This window comes from Stegodyphus dumicola, chromosome 7 (genome assembly GCF_044657685.1).
Source record: "Stegodyphus dumicola isolate Sdum_Otavi_A_Nest chromosome 7, ASM4465768v1".
NCBI lineage: Eukaryota > Metazoa > Arthropoda > Arachnida > Araneae > Eresidae > Stegodyphus > Stegodyphus dumicola.
The window spans coordinates 198,289,076-198,308,410 of record NC_140774.1 but is presented as its reverse complement, the minus strand read 5'-3'; the positions used below and the strand labels follow the sequence as shown (position 1 = coordinate 198,308,410).

Below are 19,335 nucleotides of genomic sequence, written 5' to 3'. Positions count from 1 at the left end.
TTTGGTGTTTTAACAGTTTTAACTCGACCTCTGGTAGGTAACGCGGCCAATAAATGCCAATTAAGAATTAAGAATCAATTAAGAATGCCAATAAATGTCCTGTTTGTCAGGGATGAAAAGCATGCTATTTAACAGTGTTCTTGGAAGCAATTAAATTTCACTTTTTTTCTGTCCAGGGGGGAACTTCCTGAGCGTGTAATCTGTCTTTTTATGTCTCTAACATTTATTTTATTTTATTTTATTTTATTTATTATATGCTCCGAACTTAGGCACTACAAGGAGAGTGAGAGATTTTCCGTGGAGAGCTTTTTAAGGGAAATTAGCTGGTATCCACGTTACACATAAGGAAAACCACCAAACCGTCCATGCAGCCAGCCCGTTCGCCGGCACTGGAACCCGGACCGAACTACCAGAGTTCAGCGGCGTTTATCGCTCGGCCGCCTGGTGGGCCAACGTCACTTCCTTGGCACTCACTTTTGTTGCTATCTATCTTATACAGAAATATAAATGAAGATTAATTATTGAATAGGAAGAATATCTGCAATAAATGCTAAATATACTTTTTAAAACTTTCTACAGCTTAACCTTGAAATCCTCTTCCTCTGACACTCCTTTGAAATTTTATACAGGCTCAAATAAAATGTTTTAGTTACTTTACGAAGAATTTTCGGTACTTTGTATAAGACTCTCAGAATGTTTAAGGAAGAGACAGACATCAGGTTTTTAAGTACACTGAGCAAGCAGTTAAAATCTTAGAGAAGATACGTTCATTACAATGTTAGAAATAAAAATCACAGAGGATCTCACTCTTTTTTACTTCCTTGTATGAAGTAAAGGAAGTATTTTAATCACGAAAAATTCCAGGTATCATATTTCAACGAAAATAATAGTTTTGACCGCTATTGAATGCAATTTAACGATCTTTTTTGCATGACATCTGTACATATGGACAGAATAAAGGACTGCTTTTTCCCCAAAAATTATAAAACTTATTTAAAATGGATTCAGAAGAGATTTTTTCGTGGCGTCTGTACGTATGTATGTATGTATCTCGCGTAACTCAACAACCAGTAGCCTCAGAACGTTAAATTTTTGTATATAGGACCGTTATAGGATGTAGTTGTGCACCTCCCTTTTTCGTGGCAATCGCCGCACCAAAAGTATACATATATATATACATATACCCACTCTGTTACTCGGATTCGTGAGCTCAGTTTTTTTATCGTTATATGTTGGTAAGTTGTGCATTTTTTTGCTTTAAAAATGATTGAATTATGTGGTTCTTATGTTCCGATTAAGGTTTTTATGCCTTTAGTTAACCTGCATGCAATATTTGTAGAATTACCGACAATTTAAACGTTGTATAAGTGCGGCTAAGCCTAATTGTTTACCGTATCAGCCATATTTGTTTACATTTGAAACTTAGCAGAATAGTGGATTTGCTACTAATCTAAAGAAACTAACTTCACAACAACAACTGATTTTTTTATTTGTCTAATTTCTTTTATACATCGTTTTAGATTTATTATAGTATTTGAATAGAACACGTGGCAACGATTAGCTAATTCTTCAGACGATGTAATTTTTGTGCACGCTGAGTTATAAAATCAATGAGATATAACGCTGTTTAGTGAACCTAGCGCCAGAGTGTCGGTATATAGTGAATTTTAAAGAGTGCATTTATTCTTTTGTGGTTTATGCGCTATCGACAAAATAGATTTAATTCAATTGAATGAGTTTAAATGAAATGCAGGAAAAGATGCGTATAATTTAATATCCCGTGCAAGGAAGTCATGTGGTGTACACATCAGGTTTTTTTTTAAACTTATAAAGCTTTTTTTTTTTTTTTTTTTTTTCTTCCTGATTATTACCTCCAGAATGAAGCTACAAGAACGAAAATCTGGAATTAGATCAAATTTGTAGCCAATCGAGGTATCGGCAAATCAATTATGAGACTGGTATCTGCTCACATAAAAATTCTGAAATTCGGAGATAAAACACATTTATCTTCTCCTTACAGAGCAGAGCGCCGAGTACATGTTTGTGTCTCCAATTTCTAAAACCTTTTATAGCACCACGTCCTCTGAGTCACTTGGAGAGAGCCCACGTTGAACCTGAAGAAAAGTTTTCTCTTGTTTATCCCAGATATCGTGGAAGAGAAGCGATCATTGTTTGTCGCCAGACATGAAAAATTTAAAAGCTTTATGATCACCTTAAACACTTACGACTCTTGTTTTAGTGGAATTCATAGCACTTTATATGCTAATTCGCGCACATTTAGTGCGGAATTCAGCTACAATTTCCGTTTAGAACTATATCGAATCAATATTTATATCTTATATTTTCCGCATAAATGTTTCTTGCAATTTTGTTGCGAAGAAGAATTTAGATTTTAACTGCCGATTTAGCTTTTAAAAACTGGCAACAGATTGTAATTATCCATGCTTTTCGATCATAGAGACAGAGCCAAATTTAGACTTGATAAACGCCTAAGCTATTTGAGATATGGGGCCATTTCTAAGTTTGTTATAATATATTTTAATACTATTTATACTACATTTTCATTTTTTTGGGGGGCCCCCATGAAAGTGGAGGCCCTAAGCTATAACTTGTGTAGCCTTATACGCAAATCTGGCCGATACTTGCGAGATCGTTGCCACTCGGAAAAATGAGGGCGAAAATTATCGTTTTTCCCAGTTTTTAATTAATATCTCTGATTTTGGTTATTTTTTTGGGGGGGGGGGAGTGGACCCACCTTGTTCACTAAAGTCCTTATCCGACCTTTATGTCTACAACCGTTGGTCGTAAACACATTTCCAGGCATAAAAATGTTTAAAATGATGCAAAGATTCATATTTTCGCACGTTACTCCCGTATTTCAGAAACTTTTGCACTCGTTATAAAAAATAAAACACAGATTGTTTGACTACCGTTCGATAAAAACTGACGGAGATATTTAATTTCGAAATTTGAGATACTCGACGTCATTTTGCATTTTGCGTTGAGAGGTCGGTTAATATATTAATTCGGATAATTTGAGGTTGATATTTTCCCTTTTAAATGTGATTCAATGATATTTTTTGTGATTTACTGATTTTTTATTTATAATTTTGTTGCATTTGATATGCCGAAACAATTTTCATACAAGTAATTTATACACTGCCGGGGAAAACGCAGTTTTTATAAAATTAGCTGTCAAAATTTTAGTTCCACCATGTTAATTGAATCTTGTATATATTTAGTATTCATATCTCTTTTTTTTTATTAAATTTATTTTATTCTTCCTTTAACATTTCGAAATTTAGGATCATTCCAAAAAAATTCGCGCATTTTTTGATTTATTTTTTAAATTTATATTTTTAAATAATTTTTCGAGAAAAATTTTGTATTATAATCTACAAAATTTTTACCATCATCTTAAAGTAGATGTGTTTCTAAGCATACCTGGAAAAATTTAGGTTTTTATTATTCACAATTTCCTAGGATATACGTGAATTTACATATTGGCGCGTTTTGAAATTTGGCATAAGCGATAATAACGCCAAATGTGGTTTACGCACTTTGTTTAAATTATTTGAAAGTATGAACGATGACTTTTTTTTCCGTTGTATGCAATGTAAAAAAGGAAAGGAAAATAGGTTGCTATAAATTAAGAAATTCGCGAAGTGAATTATTCTTGGCGCAAATTGAAAAATATTTCACCAAGGTAAATTTTTGAATTTCTCCATAAATTTCGAACCAAATTTTACAAAATTTAATATCTAGGCATAATTTGAGTTATAGAATCGAAATGTGGAAAAAAAGATGGCATGTCAGTTCAGAAAAAGCCCGATTTTGTGTCCAAATAGCTATATTAGAGCAATGCTATATATAAATCTGATACATATCCTAAGTTGCGCTTTCCGCAGATGGAAAACGCAATTTGAGTTTCGTTAATCGGCCCAGTAGAACGGTAAAATATAAATTAAGAGACAACAATATGTTAAAATAGTAATTCCAGAATCTGTTTTAATTATAATGGAAAAAGTTCATCATAAATGTATTGGTTCTATTAAACATTGGTCATACATGTAAACGTTATTATTGTATATTATTATTGTATATATTTGTTGTATAAAGTTATTATTGTATATATTTGTTGATCAAAGTACATATTGTAACTCTGTAGTACACTGCGGGGGGGGGAATATAGTTCTTTATCTTCCGTTCTACTGTGCCGCTTCACGAAACTCAGATTGCGTTTTTCATGTCTCGAAAGCGCAACTTAGGATATGTATTAGATTTATATATATAGCACTGTTCTAATATAGGTATTTTGACACAAAATAAGACTTTTTCTGAAATGACATGCCAATTGTTTTCCATATTTCGATTCTACGACTCAAATTATGCCTAAATATTCAATTGTGGAAAATTTAGTGGAAAATTTACGGAGAAATTAAAAAATTTATCTTGGTGAATTTTTTTCAGTTTGTGCCAGGAATAATTTACTTGGCGAACTTAAATTTTTAGCTACATATTTTCTATTCCTTTTTTTTCATTGCGGACGAGCGGAAAAAAAGTCATCGTTCATACTTTCAATTCATATTAACAAAGTGCGTAAACCCCCATTTGGCGTTATTATCGCTCAAAAAAAAGATGCCAAATTTCAAAACGCTCCAATATATAAACTCAGGTATATCTTCGAAAATTTTGAATAAAAAAACTGTAATTTTTTTGCAGGTGTGCCTAGAAATACATCTACTTTAAGGTGATGTTAAAAATTTTATAGGTTATAATTCAAAAATGTTTTCGAAAAATTTATTAAAAATATTTAAAAATAAATCATAAACAAATGCGCGAATTATATTTGGATTAAGGCTAAATTTCAAATTCTGGAAGAAGGAATCAAGTAAGTTCAATAAAAAAAAAGAGATGTTAATAAATAGATATCAAATTCAATTAACATCGAGGAGGTAAAATTTTGAAAGTAAATTTTGTAAAAACTACTCTTGCGATTTTTACAAACTTGGCAGTTTGGCATAATTTGAGTCGTAGAATCGAAATATGGAAAAAAAAAATGGCATGTCATTTCAGAAAAGAGCCTATATTGTGTCAAAATACCTATATTAAAACAACACTATATATAAATAGAACACATATCCTAAGTCGCGCTTTTCAGACATGAAAAACGCAAGCTGAATTTTGTCAATCGACCCAATAGAACGGGAGATATAGAACTGTCCCTTTTTTTTCGGGAGAGGAGGGTATACAATTTTCTGTTCCTCATCCAATGCTATCAAAATACACGAATAATAAAAACAAAACATCGTAGGTTTTTCTTGTTTGGAATGCTGATTTAATTTACATAACAAAAGAATTTATTCTCCAATTAAACTAATTTAAAAATAAGTAAACTGCTTACATTATATTCTGTTAATTATAATACAGGTTATTCTTCTTTCCTCTTTGATCTAAAGATTAAAATTTTTAGTTTGGAAATTCTCTTTGAAAAACTCTACTTTGGAAATTCATTGGTGATAGGTTTTGGTTTGGTTTATGTGATTATGGCAAATCCTCGAGGACTATGCCTTCTAAGGGAAAGGAATGCCTTCTAAGGGAAAGGAATGCCTTCTAAGGGAAAGGAATGCCTCCTAAGGGAAAGGAATGCCTTCTAAGGGAAACTGGCTAGTATACACGTTACGCATGGGGAAAAACACGAAAACGCCTACACAGCCAGCCCGTTCGAGGCATTCGAACCTTGGACCGAACTACCAGTGTTCAGCGATGTTACCGCTCGACCGCTGGTGGGTTTTCACTGGTGTCAAGTGAAAGCACGTGCGTATACTAAATATGTCTTGTGATTGGCTTCTTGAGTACTTCCATGCAGGTAAAATTTTCAAAGCATGCTATGAGAGAATGTGTAGTTATAATCAGGGGCGTGTCTACAGTTTCCAGCGCTAGGGGACTGAAGAATTTGCGCCCCTTTCTGTGTGCCAAGAATGGGAAACATTTCATTAAAAAATTTCGTAGCATCAATTTAGCCCCCTTGGATGCTGCGCCCGCAGACAGATGTACTCCTTGCCCCCCCTACCCCCCCCGGGGGTCGACGTAGAGAACTCTGCGAAGCTACTGGTTAGGATCTGTACCTAGGCAGTCTCGGCCACGGGGGTATAAAATTTATGAACTTGGTGGTTCTGAAGGCTCTGGGAAAGGTCACTTATTGGCCGGCCCCGGAGTCTGGCACGTCCTAGCGCGGCGTGGTTCTAGTAACCCGGGGGAGACCCCCGGGGTCGCTGGGTAATGTCCCGCTGCGACGGGCTCGCCAAGCGACTGGTAGGAGCATTAGACGACCGGTGCTGCCTGGGGTGCGTCCCCAGGTGGTGCGCTGCTCTCCTGGAGGGTAATAGTGGAGGTTGAACCACCATGATGTGCCCAAAGGGGGAGTGGACCCGGAATGAGATTGAGTTCTAGATACGGGGAATGCCCTAATCTTCTTCTTCTTCTTCTTGCCCCACCCTAGTTACGCTACTGGTTATTATGCGATATCATTAATCGACAAATAACATTCATGAAATGGTGATTCAGTGGAATTGGGAGAGAAAAGGCAGAATTTTAAAATTATAATAATCTGTAAAAATTCACCTGCAGCAAAAATTTAGTATTTTTCAATGTTTGTGAATTTTGGAAATTTAAAATCTTGAATTACTTCCTGACAGCCTAAATACAGTGACATTGAAACAACAATCAATAAGTTACTTAAAATCTCATTCTTTCTTAACTTACATTCGGCTACAATCCACTTCTCGGCTTTCTTGACTCGCTTGAAAAACATATTTGCTCCCTTAGATTTCATGTTGCAATCATCTGAAAGTGATTCGGCGATTTTGCGGCACAATCGCACTTGCTCTTCGACTGTGGGATAAATGGCATTCGGCTCCTCGTAGAAACTCGACGAAGAGAACATTTTTTCTGCAAAATAATAAAGAAAAAGCAGAATTTCAATTTTGTAAATTGATAGTTACGAGATAAAAAATCTGATGTGTACACCGCATGCCTTCCTTGCACGGAATATTGAAATATACGCATTTTTTCCGGCATTTCATTTAAACTTATTTCCTGGAATTTCACTAGAGATAAATTTCTCATTCAATTAATTCAGTTCTCCCTTCTCGGCAAGGCAAAAATACATAAAAGCTCAAAAAAACTTTATTAAGGATTGAAAAATATAGAAAAATATAAAACATCAAATACAGTTAAAACAACTAAAAAAACAATTTTTACAGTTAAAATTAGAGTTACATAAAAACAAGCAATTCGGCCAGCGGGCAAGAAGACAGATTTTGTTTTACTTTTGGTCTTTAAACTGAAGGTTTACTTTTGGTCCCACTCGACAAAAAGACATTGAAGGTGCCGAAACTCATTTAATTCACTATTCTGTTAAGTTTAAATGTAAACAAACATGGCTGCTATAGCAAAAAAAAATTAGGCTTAGCCGCACTTAAACAACCTTTAAATTGTTGACAATTCTACAACTATTGCATGCAGATTAACTAAATGCATAATAACCTTAACCGGAAGATAAGAACGACACAATTCAATCATTTTTAAAGCCAAAAAATATGAAATTTATTAACTTTTAAGAATAAAAAAAAAGCACGCGCTCTTGTATTTTTAATTTTTCCGGCTTAGCTTTCTTTTAATATTCGTCACGCGCTGCACTGCGCGAGAAATAAAACCATTTAATTTATAATTGAACTAACATTAGCTTTTTAAATACCAAATTCGTAACACTGCCCCCTTCCCAAGGACTGCACGTCCCGGGCAGTACAATCCCTGGACAGAAAGCTAAACTTACAACTGTGGCATAAATGCAACTGAGGCATAAACATTACATTACAATATCAAACAATATAAACAATAAATTCAATAACTAACTTAAAGAAATCAAATGCTATCAAATACTAAATACAAAACAAATACTAAATACAAATCAAATACTAAATGCAAATCAAATACTAAATACAAATCAAATACTAAATACACATTTATAAACAAAAAGGACCATGGTCTGATACTATTTACAATTATTTATATTACGTACTATGGCCATAGTAATGAGCTAACCTATCGTAAGAGTTCGAAGACTCACAGGTCCGAGCCACGACGTCATTCGTGTTCAGCACTGTATATGGACCATCCGAAGGTGACTGTAATTTAGGACTCAGTCCTTTTCGTTGAATTGGGTTCCACAACCACACCTTGTCTCCTTTGTTGGATCTCTGTCTAGTAGCTCTTGTGTCGCATCTGGTCTTCACTTTCTCCGTCGCCAAGTTGACTCGCTTTCGTGCACAACGGTGCATCCCCTCAAACCGGGCCTGGGCATCTTGGATGTGTTCCTCAGGCGATGAAGGCGCATCCGTAGGGCGACTAAACAGGCGGTCACAAGGCAGACGAAGGTCTCGACCGAAGAGCTTCTGGGATGGAGAATAGCTGGTAGTCTTGAGTTTCTTTTCGACCCTGGTATGATTTCGGCAGCTTCCCGAGCTCGATCTTTCGGACAAGGCGTCGACATTTCCAGGCGAGGATCCCTTTTGAGGATGGATAGTCATGCCATCAGATGCTGAAAGCAGCTTATTGTTTTTGAAATCTAAGAAAAAATTGTATTTCCTTAAAAAGTCCAATCCGAGTATGCATGGATCTGTAATATCTGCCACATATGCCGTGTGATGGTAGGCGGCACTTCCAAACGTGATGTTTACGTTTAACTTCCCAGTTATGTCGATCTTGTCACCAGACGCAGTCTGAAGGGTAACACAGGATGGCGTCCAAATAAGTTTATCTTTAAACTGTTCAGCTAAATCTTTCCTAATGATGGTAACATTAGCTCCTGTGTCAATGATCATATTGCAAGGAACTCCATCGATATTCCCATTGATGGACAGTCCGTTATTGTTGCCACTCACTATAGAGATCTTAAGCGCTTTAAAACAGGGTTTTTCATTATCTGGCAACCTCCGTTCCTTGATATGTTCATTAATTTGTTTCCTGCGTCGTTGCTCAGAAATTGTCTCAATTTTTGTACCCTGGGGTGTTCTGCAATTCTTTCGTACGTGGCCTTCAGCTGCACAGTTCCAGCACTTTGTTTTCTTGTCAGTCCTCTTCCTTCCCGTGGCATTTAATTGTCTGTTTAAATCGTATGCCTTATTTTCCGTGCTCTGGGGAGTTCTGCAGTTCCTTCGTAGGTGGCCTTCAACACCGCAATTCCAGCACTTTAGGATCGGTTTTGTTTCACCACTATTCCGTCTTAAAGCATTCACTGGTCTTGTCAACTCATCCGTTTCATTATCCGTGCCCTGGGGTGTTCTGCAATGCCGTCGTAGGTGACCTTCAGAACCACATCTCCAACATCTTACAGCCACTTTGTTCTCACTGCTACTCCGTATCAAAGCATCGACTTTTCTGGATAAATCATCTAAACGAGCCATCAATTGGTCCCCTGGGTCGTGGACTCGCACAGCTCTGACTGGGTAGCGATCCCTAAGAGTTGCTTGCTGGGCTGCCTCCAATTTCATGGCGTACACTAAAGCGCTTTTCAAATCTTTAACATCCGCCATTCGCAGTGCTTTCTGTATTTCAGGGTTCCGGATGCCATCGACGAAATATTACAGCGACAGGATTTCCCTCGTTTCTCTCGGGCACTCCGTAAAGGCGAGGTGGGACAGCCTTTCAACATCCGTGGCGAGTTCCTGGAGTGATTCGGTGGGCTTCTGTTGACGGGATTTTAATTGAAGCCTGCTGTAGTCTTTTAAACATTTCTCGCCAAAGCGCAGCTCCAATGCGCCGGATAGAGCTTCGAAGTTAAGTCTTTGGTTTTCAGGAAGCGTCTGCAGGATATCCGCTGCGTCTGCTCTCAGCGAAGCGGCGAGATGACAGGCCTTAGTTTGGGAATCCCATCCATTCGCATCCGCCACGATAGAAAACTGGGTCTTATACACTTGCCAGAATGTCTTCCCATCATATGTGGATAGCTTCAGAGATGGACGAGCAGGCATCGGTAAGAATTTAAAATCATCACTCTTACTCCCAGCCGTCGCTACGAATTTCTTTAAAGTTTCCAGTTCTTTGGCAACCGCAGAAACCCGGTCATCAATTTGTTGTTCGATTTGTTTCTGAACGGAACAAACTCTTTCTTCTATTTCTTCTTTAACAGAAGAAACATTTTCCTCAATTTGTCCCACTTTATTCTCAACCACATCTATTCTGCTTTCCATAGCATCGAATTTGGTTTCTATTATGCAGGCAATTTCTCTTTTCATTTCGCATTGACTTTCTTCAATCTTGACTTGAACAGCTTTTATTTCTTCTTTAACGGATTCCTTAACAACTTTTATTTCGTCTTTAAAAGTTAATTGACCAGTTTGAATGGCCTTCATTTCTTCCTTAACGGATTCTTGGCTCAATTTCATTTGTTCCTGTCCCGCTTCAATCTTTTCCTGTACGGATTTTTGACCAGCATCCATTTTCTCCTTAATTTCTTCTTTAAAAGATGATTGGCCAGCTTCCATCTTTTCTTGGAACGCAGCAAAAGCAGTAATGAGCTGTCTCAATTGTTCTTCCATCCCTCTTGTTATTGGCATTCAAATCCCACTTCTGACACCAAAAATTGTTGCGTGCGTACGGGTTCGTTATGAAATGAATGCACAAGTCCGATGAAAAATGAACAAAAATTTATTATTATCACAACAAAAATGCTTAAATTTTCTCAAATTATCATGCAGTATTACAATATCTCACAGTAGTTATCTTTTAACTACTCAAATGTCCAATAGAACGTAATTCAAAACAGCTAAAGAACGCTAATCCGCGAATTCGCTACAATCAACAAGAGCAGTTTTCTAAACAACAACAAACTAAGCAGCAACTACAAACTGAGATGTTTTCCTCCTTTTATAAGATTTTAAAATCACGCGCTAGAATTTTCCAGTACTTTCTCGAAATCAAAAAGAGATATTTATTTATTTAATGCACGCGCTCTTGTATTTTCAATTTTCCGGCTTAGCTTTCTTTTAATATTCGTCACGCGCTGCACTGCGCGAGAAATAAAACCATTTAATTTATAATTGAACTAACATTAGCTTTTTAAATACCAAATTCGTAACATTATTAAAATAATAGTCTTTGGAGTAGGACTTTACGTAAGCGAAGAAACAGTAGACAGCAGGGGCCACATCAAGTCGGTAAGGAAAAGGAGGTTGGGATTGTGAAACTTTCCTTTTCTAAAAATATCTTGACGAGAATGCAACTTTTCTTAAAAAATCTAATGGCGGGTCACTTGCCTATCCAGTACTGGCCACTTCTTAGGCAAGAAATGGTGGCCATTTTATTGTGGAGAGACCTAATAGGCGGCCACCGTTGCCTCCTATGAAGGGATGGACAGTTATGTCCCAATCACATTATGTTCCGTCTACGCGGGACTAGACTCGAAGGGGACATTTCTCAGAACCCGCACGTTTCCAGAAAACCCACGCAGCTAGGAGACCATTTTCCCTTACTACAGACTTGAACGTCGAACAGTAATCGATTATCGCTCAGATTGGGATCACGTGATCCTTCAGAAGCAGAATTTTCTAGGAATCCTTGTGTTTAAACCAGTGCTACCAGAATTCCGTTTCTCAGAAAAGTCCCGTCTAGAAGTCTGTCGCTAGAAGTGATAACCTCGCTAGAAGTGATAAGTTACAACCATTCCTTTTCCGGGATTCGAACGCGGGCCCAGAATGCAGCTTTACGACGCACTGTTATGCAACAAAATTCGTTTGAGTTTCCCCGCCCCCCAGACAAAACGCTCTCATTTATTTTCAGAAGTCTGTCTTTCACATCTCTGTAAAATGTGTTCACATCTGTTCCCCATGGAAAAAAAAGCCCTAAATATGGTGACTTCATTTGATTGGAAATGTCTTTACTCGAGATTACGCGGTCTTTAAGCGATATTACTGAAATCATCAAGTTCTTCTAGCAGCCATGGACCTTCTCCATGTCCAGCAGATAACTGCCTTGTCTCAGAAACAAGGTAAAAAGCACCAAGTTTTATCTTTAATCATAATTTGTTTGAAAAATAAATAGCTGTTTTTCACGCATTACAGCAAAACGCTACTGTTATTCTTCGCTCAACTTTCAAGTTCATGACAGCAGATGTTCAATAGACAGATCAAAGCAAAATATTAACTGCAGAGAAAAATTCTTTTAAAGCAGACTGTATTTTTGGAAAAACCAAGTTGAGATGTCATCGTAACAATTGTTATTAATTATCATGTGGCAGGTTTACTATAATATGCTAAAATTAGTCTGCACTATGCGTGTTTGTAATAAACCTGGAAGGTTTTTTTTTAACTGACACATCATACTTACTTACCGACTTTTTCATTTTTCGCGTCCTTCCTTCGCAGAAGATACAAATTAGTAGTCAAAAATAAGTAACTGGGGGAAAATTGCAGATGTATGATTAATTAATATTATTGGTATTTTGTATTAATGCGATTTTTAGCAATCTACATCTTTTAATATAATATTCTACAAATAATTAAGAACTTTTCAATACCATGTTAGTTTGAAACCATTAAATCGAACATTGACTGCAATTCTAAAAATACCTAGAATATGAAGTACAAAATGGTCTCGTTTCTAATCTCAAGAAAGAAGTAAATTTTCTTAAATCTTTCTGAAACGGTTTTACTTATCCTGGTTTATCTGTTTATTTGTTTGCTGGTTGGTTTGGTCAAATTCTGAAGTTAATTTTTGAGCATTCTACCAATTCTAAAGTTTTCTTGCTGAACTTCTTGGAAATTGTAACACATATGAATTTGCGATGACAATAGAATTTGTTTGCACAAGAATTTGTTTTAAAACTGGGCATAGATTTAAAAAAAATATTTAGGCAGAATTTTTCTCCCAAACTCTTCTTTAGTAATTAAACTTGTAGGGTTTATATTTATTTTAACTAACATTTATTTTAAGTTTAAACTACCTTTCCTGTCAAGCCTTACTTTCCCCTGGAACTGCCAATGCCAGAGTATGTAAATTTTAGTAGAACGCGCAAGGATTCAAATTATCAGCGGAAGTATTCTGAGTTAAATAGAAAGGAAACGAGTTCGAGGTGCGTTGTTCTTACTTCACGAGCGCGGAGGTAGTTTAGCCAGCTATTGAAGAACCCCGCGTTTCGGCCTGTGTGCTTGCCTGGACGTATTGTTAATCGTTCAACGTGATCTTCAAGTTTGCTGAATTAGCAGCGGTATTGTAAAACGCGGTGAGGTTAGTTACTTTTAGAGAGCCTCGTAGTTAGAGTCTTGTCTTTAGTTTCTTTTCAGGTTATTATTTTTATTTGACCGCCGAGTTGGCGCAGTTTGTGAGCGTCAAGAGCACGCACTTGTAATTTATTACGTTGAATAAAAAGGGACTTAAACCCTTAACAAGACTCTGTCTTTTATCCAGTTTTCACAGTCACCTCTTGGTTGCGTGCAAGTTGGAGGCGCGCAACGCTACAAACTAATCATCGCAGAATTTCCATCTTTACTCATCGGTTAGACAAAAAAAAAATTGATTGATGGTATGTCTGTGTACGTACGTACGTATTTATCTCGTATAACTCAAAAACCAGTACTCTCAGCACGTTGAAATTTTATACATCGAACGGTTATAACAAGTAGTTGTGCACTTCCCATTTTTGTTGCAATCGGCCACACCAAAAGCATATAAATGTATATTTATATATACACACTCTGTTACTCGGCTCTGTGGGCTCAGTTTTTCTTAGTCTTATATGCTGGAAAATTGCGCATTTTTTGCTTTAAAAATGATTGAGTTATGTTGTTTTTATCTCCCGGTTAAGGTTTTTATGCCTTTAGTAAATCTGCATGCAATTTCTGTAGAATTATCAACAATTTAAAAGTTGCTTTAAATGCGGTAAGCCTAATTTTTCTTACCCTAGCAGCCATACTTGTGCACATTTGAAATTTAGCAGAATAGTGAATTATGTCTTTCTGCACCTTCAGTGTCTCTTTGCGACTAGGACCCAAAAGGAAACTTAGTTTTGAGCACCGAAAAATCTGCCTTCTTGTCGGAATAATATATTTGATGTTTGGAAATGCCATTTTTTTAAAATTTTGTAAAACTTAGAAAATTTTTATTAAAAAATGTTAGGATTTCAAAGCGAGCAGTGGCAACATTTTTCGAAATAAAGCAGATTTTTATCTTCCAGCGCGCGAGACTGTTGCCACTCGGAAAAATGAGGGCGAAAATTAGCGTTTTCGGAGTTTTTAATTAATATCTTGGCTGATTAAAGTCGTACGAAGATGAGAATGGTCGGAATGGCTTCCCACGAATTTTTGGAATCCGGGGCAGGGGTGTTGAATTTAACTCCCCGCCGTTTCAGAGGAGATAATGCCACAAACAAACAAACAGACAGACGTGCACAAATGTTAATAGTACAGCTTATCAAATATATTATGATCGCTAAATTACATTACATTACAATTTAATAAAAATCACTTAATTTAAAAAGCTTTTTACTTCCTTGTACGAAGTAAAAAGGAAGTATTGTAATCGCGAAAAGCTTCGGCAGCATATTTCAACGAAAATATCCATTTTGACCGCTATCGAATGCAATTTAACGATGTTTTTGCGTGATATCTGTACGTAAGGAATGAATGAAACGCTCTTTTCCTCCAAAACAAATTATAAAACTGCTTTAAAATGAATTCTGAAGAGAATTTTTCGTGGCGTCTGTACGAACGTACGTACGTATCTCGCATAACTCAAAAACGAGTAGCCTCAGAACGTTTAAATTTTGTATATAGGACTGCTATAACATGTAGATGTGCACCTCGTATTTTGGTCGCAATCGGCCGCACCAAACGTATATAAATATATTTATACATATATATCCACTCTGTTACCAGGCTCAGTGATCTCAGTTTCTTTACTCTTATATGTTTGTAAATTGTACATTTTTTTCTTTAAAAATGATTGAATTATATTGCTCTTATCTTCCGGTTAAGGTTTTTATGCTTTTAGTAAATCTCTATGTAATATTTTTAGAATTATCAACAATTTTGAAGTTGTCTAAGTGCCGCTAAGCCTTTTTTTGATGGCGGCCATTGATGTTTACATTTGAAACAGGAGACTAGTGGATTTGTTGCCAATCTAGAGAAACTAAGCTTGCAACAACAAAGATAACGCCTTCATTTATTATTGCCAATTAAATCATGCTTAATTCTTTCTGGAAATTTTTTCGAGGAAATAAGTGTTTAAGGTTTACTTCGTAATTTTTAATATAGATATTTTGAGTTTTTATGTATTTTTAACTTCTCGCGAAATGAGAACTGAATTAATTAAATGAGAAATACTGAATCGTCTGTGAAAAACTGTTTCTTTTTGGTTTTGTTTGCTTAATTTCTTTTATACATCGTTCTAGCTTTATTATAGTATTTGAATAGAACATGTGGCAACGATTAGATAATTCTAGTCTTTAAATGATATAAATTTTGTGCATTATGAGTTATAATGTGAACGAAATATAATACTGTTAAGTGTCAGAGTGTCGCTATGGTAAACAAAGTGAATTTTAAAGAATGCATTTATTCTATTGTGGTTTATGCGCTGTCGGCGAAGTAGGTTTAATTCAATCTAATAAGTTTAAATGAAATACAAGAAAAAATGCGTGTAATTTAATATTCCGTACAAGGAAGTCATGTGGTGTAGACATCAGATTTTTTTATGTATTATACTCTATAACTGCGCACATATTACCAGTATCTTTTATAGTTTAAAATAACGAAGCATTTATTTTCGTTGTTAATTAACATGCTTCTTCAACAGAGGTCAGGCTAATTGAGTTTTCTTGCACAGAAGACAGATAATTTTAGAAGGTGGTTATTCTTCTTTTTTGGAAAGAAAAAAAGGTAAAAGAAGCATTGAATTTCATTTCAGAACGTTTCTTGGCTGCTTTTCAATGCCTCTTTTCCAAAACTTGGCTACATTTGCGGCGAAATAAATAAGTAAAATATACTGTAGTTACGTCTTCAGAGGGATGCATGAAAACAACCTATAAATTTCATTTCGCAGTTTGCAGCTGTTAAAGTGACAAGGTTACTCATTGGCAACTTACAGAAAAATAGGATACAGAATGTTTTAAAAGATTTCGTCATCAAAAAGTAATCGATTGTTTATTTTTCTTTAAATATCCATTGCCCAGCTTACGCGCGTCTGGGTCTAATTTCAGATTTCTGCGTTAGCAGAAAGAAGAAATAAGAAGAAAAGTTCATCCTTTCGTAAAGTTATGATAGTGAACGAATATGTCTTGCTTCCGAAAATGAGGGGCATTGATCTTAACCGTTCAAAACATGTTTTTGCACAAATTAACGGCAAAAGAAGGTTGAGTTTTATCCTTCTCCTATTGGTGTAAATTACAAAATTCATTATGATTATTTTTTATCAATGATCTAATTATACAGTGAATGGACAAAAATATGGAAACACCTTGTGAAATGCGTGTTTGAAAAGAAAGATTGATTTTAATGAAATATGTAGGTGGCGCTGGCGTTTTTAAATACTGACGCCACCTATACAACTTCGTAAATGTGCTAAACAGTTCAGTTGTTGTCGGAGTACTGTTATGTGAGGTTGTCATTGCATTATGTCAGAGTTAACAGACTTCGAACGTGGGCAAATTGTTGGAGAACGTATGGTAGGTGCTTCCGTAAGCAAGGTAGCCGAGGTGTTTAGTGTTTCAAGAGGTACTGTATCGAAGATTCATTCCGCATATTTGAAAAGCGGAAAAACATCATCTGCTAAATCACAGCGCGGACGAAAGTGTGTCCCGAGTGATCGTGACAGACGATCATTAAGGGCAATTGTGACGAAAAATAAGAAGACCACAGCTGCAAAAGTTACTGCTGAAATGAATGTTGTGTTACCGAACCCTGTGAGTACCAAAACAATTAGAAGGGAGTTTCATAAACAGGGAATTTCTGGCCGTGCTGCAATTGAGAAGCCACTCATCAGTGATGCTAATGCCCGTAACAGGAAAAGGTGGTGTTTAAGTCATAAAGCCTGGACTATAGAGCAGCGGAAGCGAGTAATATGGTCTGACGAGTCTTCTTTCACATTGTTTCCCACTTCTGGCCGAGTTTACGTCTGGAGAACGCCATCTCAAGCCTATAATACAGACTGCTTGTTGCCAAGAGTGAAACATGGCGGGGGTTTTGTTATGGTTTGAGCAGCCATATCGTGGTTCTCTGCTAGCCCCATGATATCTGTGTCAGGGCACATGACTGCCAAGACTTATGTGAACATTTTGGCCGATCAAGTTCATCCCATGGTACAAACTTTGTTCCCCGATGGTGATGGTGTCTTCCAAGAAGACAAAGCCCTTGTTCACACAGCTCACATTGTCCAGGACTCGTTTTCTGAGCACGAGGATGAGTTGTCCCATCTCCCCTGGCCACCACAGTCACCAGACCTGAATATTATCGAACCTTTGTGGTCTACATTGGAACGGAAAGTGCGTTCTCGTTATCCACCGCCAACATCATTATCTGAACTTGCCACCGTTTTGCAGGAAGAATGGTATAATATTCCCTTGGCAAACATACAGGATTTGTATTTATCCATTCCGAGAAGACTGCAAGCTGTTTTGGATGCCAACGGGTTTCCTACACCATATTAAGCAAAGAAACATGTTTTTTTAAAGGTGTTTCCATATTTTTGTCCAACCCCTGTATCTCAGCTAACTATCTCTAAGTCAACTTTTTAATCTTAACATATATATATATATATTTTTTTTTTTTTTTTTACAGAATGTTATAAAAAAAGATTGCTCAAGTCCTGATTGGTTTGATTTATTTAGTTTATTTAATTATGGCAAAGCACGCGAGAGATGTCTGCCTAAGTGAAAGGATGCCTTCGTGGAGGACTTTCTAAGGAAAACTGGCTCGTATACACGTTACACATGGGAAAAATCACATAGACGCCTATGCAGCCAGCCCGTTGGCCGGAATTCGGATTCCAGTACGAACTATTGTTGTTGTTGCTTAGAGGCGTAGCTAAGGTTTTCAGCGCCCGGGGACACCTAAAGATTTTGCGCCCCTTTCTGTGTTCCAAGGATGGAAAACATTCCATTCTGATATGTTTATGATCAATGTGGCGCCCCCTGGATGTGGCGCCAGGGGACGGTTGTCCCAACTTGCCCTGTTAGCTACGTCACTGTTGTTGGTAAAGGTCACTTGTTGACCTATTGTCGGCCTACGCGCAAGAAATTCGTCGTGGCAAGGGCCGCAAGTTTACGCCTGCCGTTGGCAACAGCTTTGAGCACCTTACAGGTGAAAGTGCGATTTAGCTCGGTTACCCCGCAATTTTGGTGGAGAGCACTTCAGGGGGACGGGTCCGAGGGTCTCCCATCCCTATCCCTTACTAGCAGCCTCTCGAAAGGACTTTCGGCTTCCCGCATATTTGAGTGTCCCCATGCCGCACGTACGCTATCCATTTACAAACATCCATGCCTTTTCCGGGCCCTTCGGCACGGCAGTCAGCGACGCTAACCACTATACCCGTTGGGCGGCACCCGGATAGTCATATTAGTTCTTGGCGTTAAGAAACAAGTTGTCTGGTATTTTGCTTAAGTCAAGTGTTTGATTATTAACATTCGTAACATTTTAATCCGGCATAAAAATAGTAATCGCTGCCTACTAGTAGAAAAAAGGGACTTCGCGCAATTTAGGTCATTTCGTGAGTGAAAAAATGTTTCCCATTGTTTTAATTGAATTTAAAAAATATAAAAATCTAAACCAATCTAATATAAAGAATATCAGTAGAAAAAAATTAAATATCATTCTAAAATGTTTTCAAAAAAGAGATCCTATTCGCAGAATCTCATAGAATGATGGTTACACGGCACTATCTGTGAAGCAGTTTCTTACCATCAAAAACATTACGGGGATGGGACATCCTCCTTATTCAACTGATTTGGCTCCATGGGACTTTTTTTTTCTTTTTTTTTTTTCATTTCGTTAAATCTTACTTAAAGGGAACACATTTTACTTCAGCAGAAGAGGTTCAGGCAAAAACCGAGAATCTCTTGAAGGGCCTTCCAAAAAGCTCGTTCCAGAACTGTTACCAGCAATGGCAGCACCGAATGTAGAAGTGTGTGACTGCTGAAGGGAACTGCTTTGAAGGTGATAATGTCACGGATAACTGATTCTGTAAGTACAATGACTTATTGGACCAGTCTCGTTCTTTTTTGTGTCACACCTTGTATAAATGTGAAATTTTGAACAAAAGCCTAAGTAAAAATGGCAAAAAGAT

The 19,335-nt window shown here is 36.9% G+C and overlaps 1 protein-coding gene across 3 annotated transcripts in view; it reads right to left on the bottom strand.

Annotated features, from left to right (window-relative positions):
* The window catches only part of LOC118191730 (uncharacterized), a 119,209-nt gene that overhangs the window by 41,065 nt on the left and 58,809 nt on the right, over window positions 1-19,335 (bottom strand). For all 3 annotated transcript variants that reach the window (XM_085821211.1, XM_085821213.1, XM_085821212.1), the window contains exon 3: window positions 6,766-6,951. In XM_085821211.1, coding sequence (XP_085677337.1) covers window positions 6,766-6,951 — 186 coding nt within the window. The remainder of the gene's footprint in view (window positions 1-6,765; window positions 6,952-19,335) is intronic.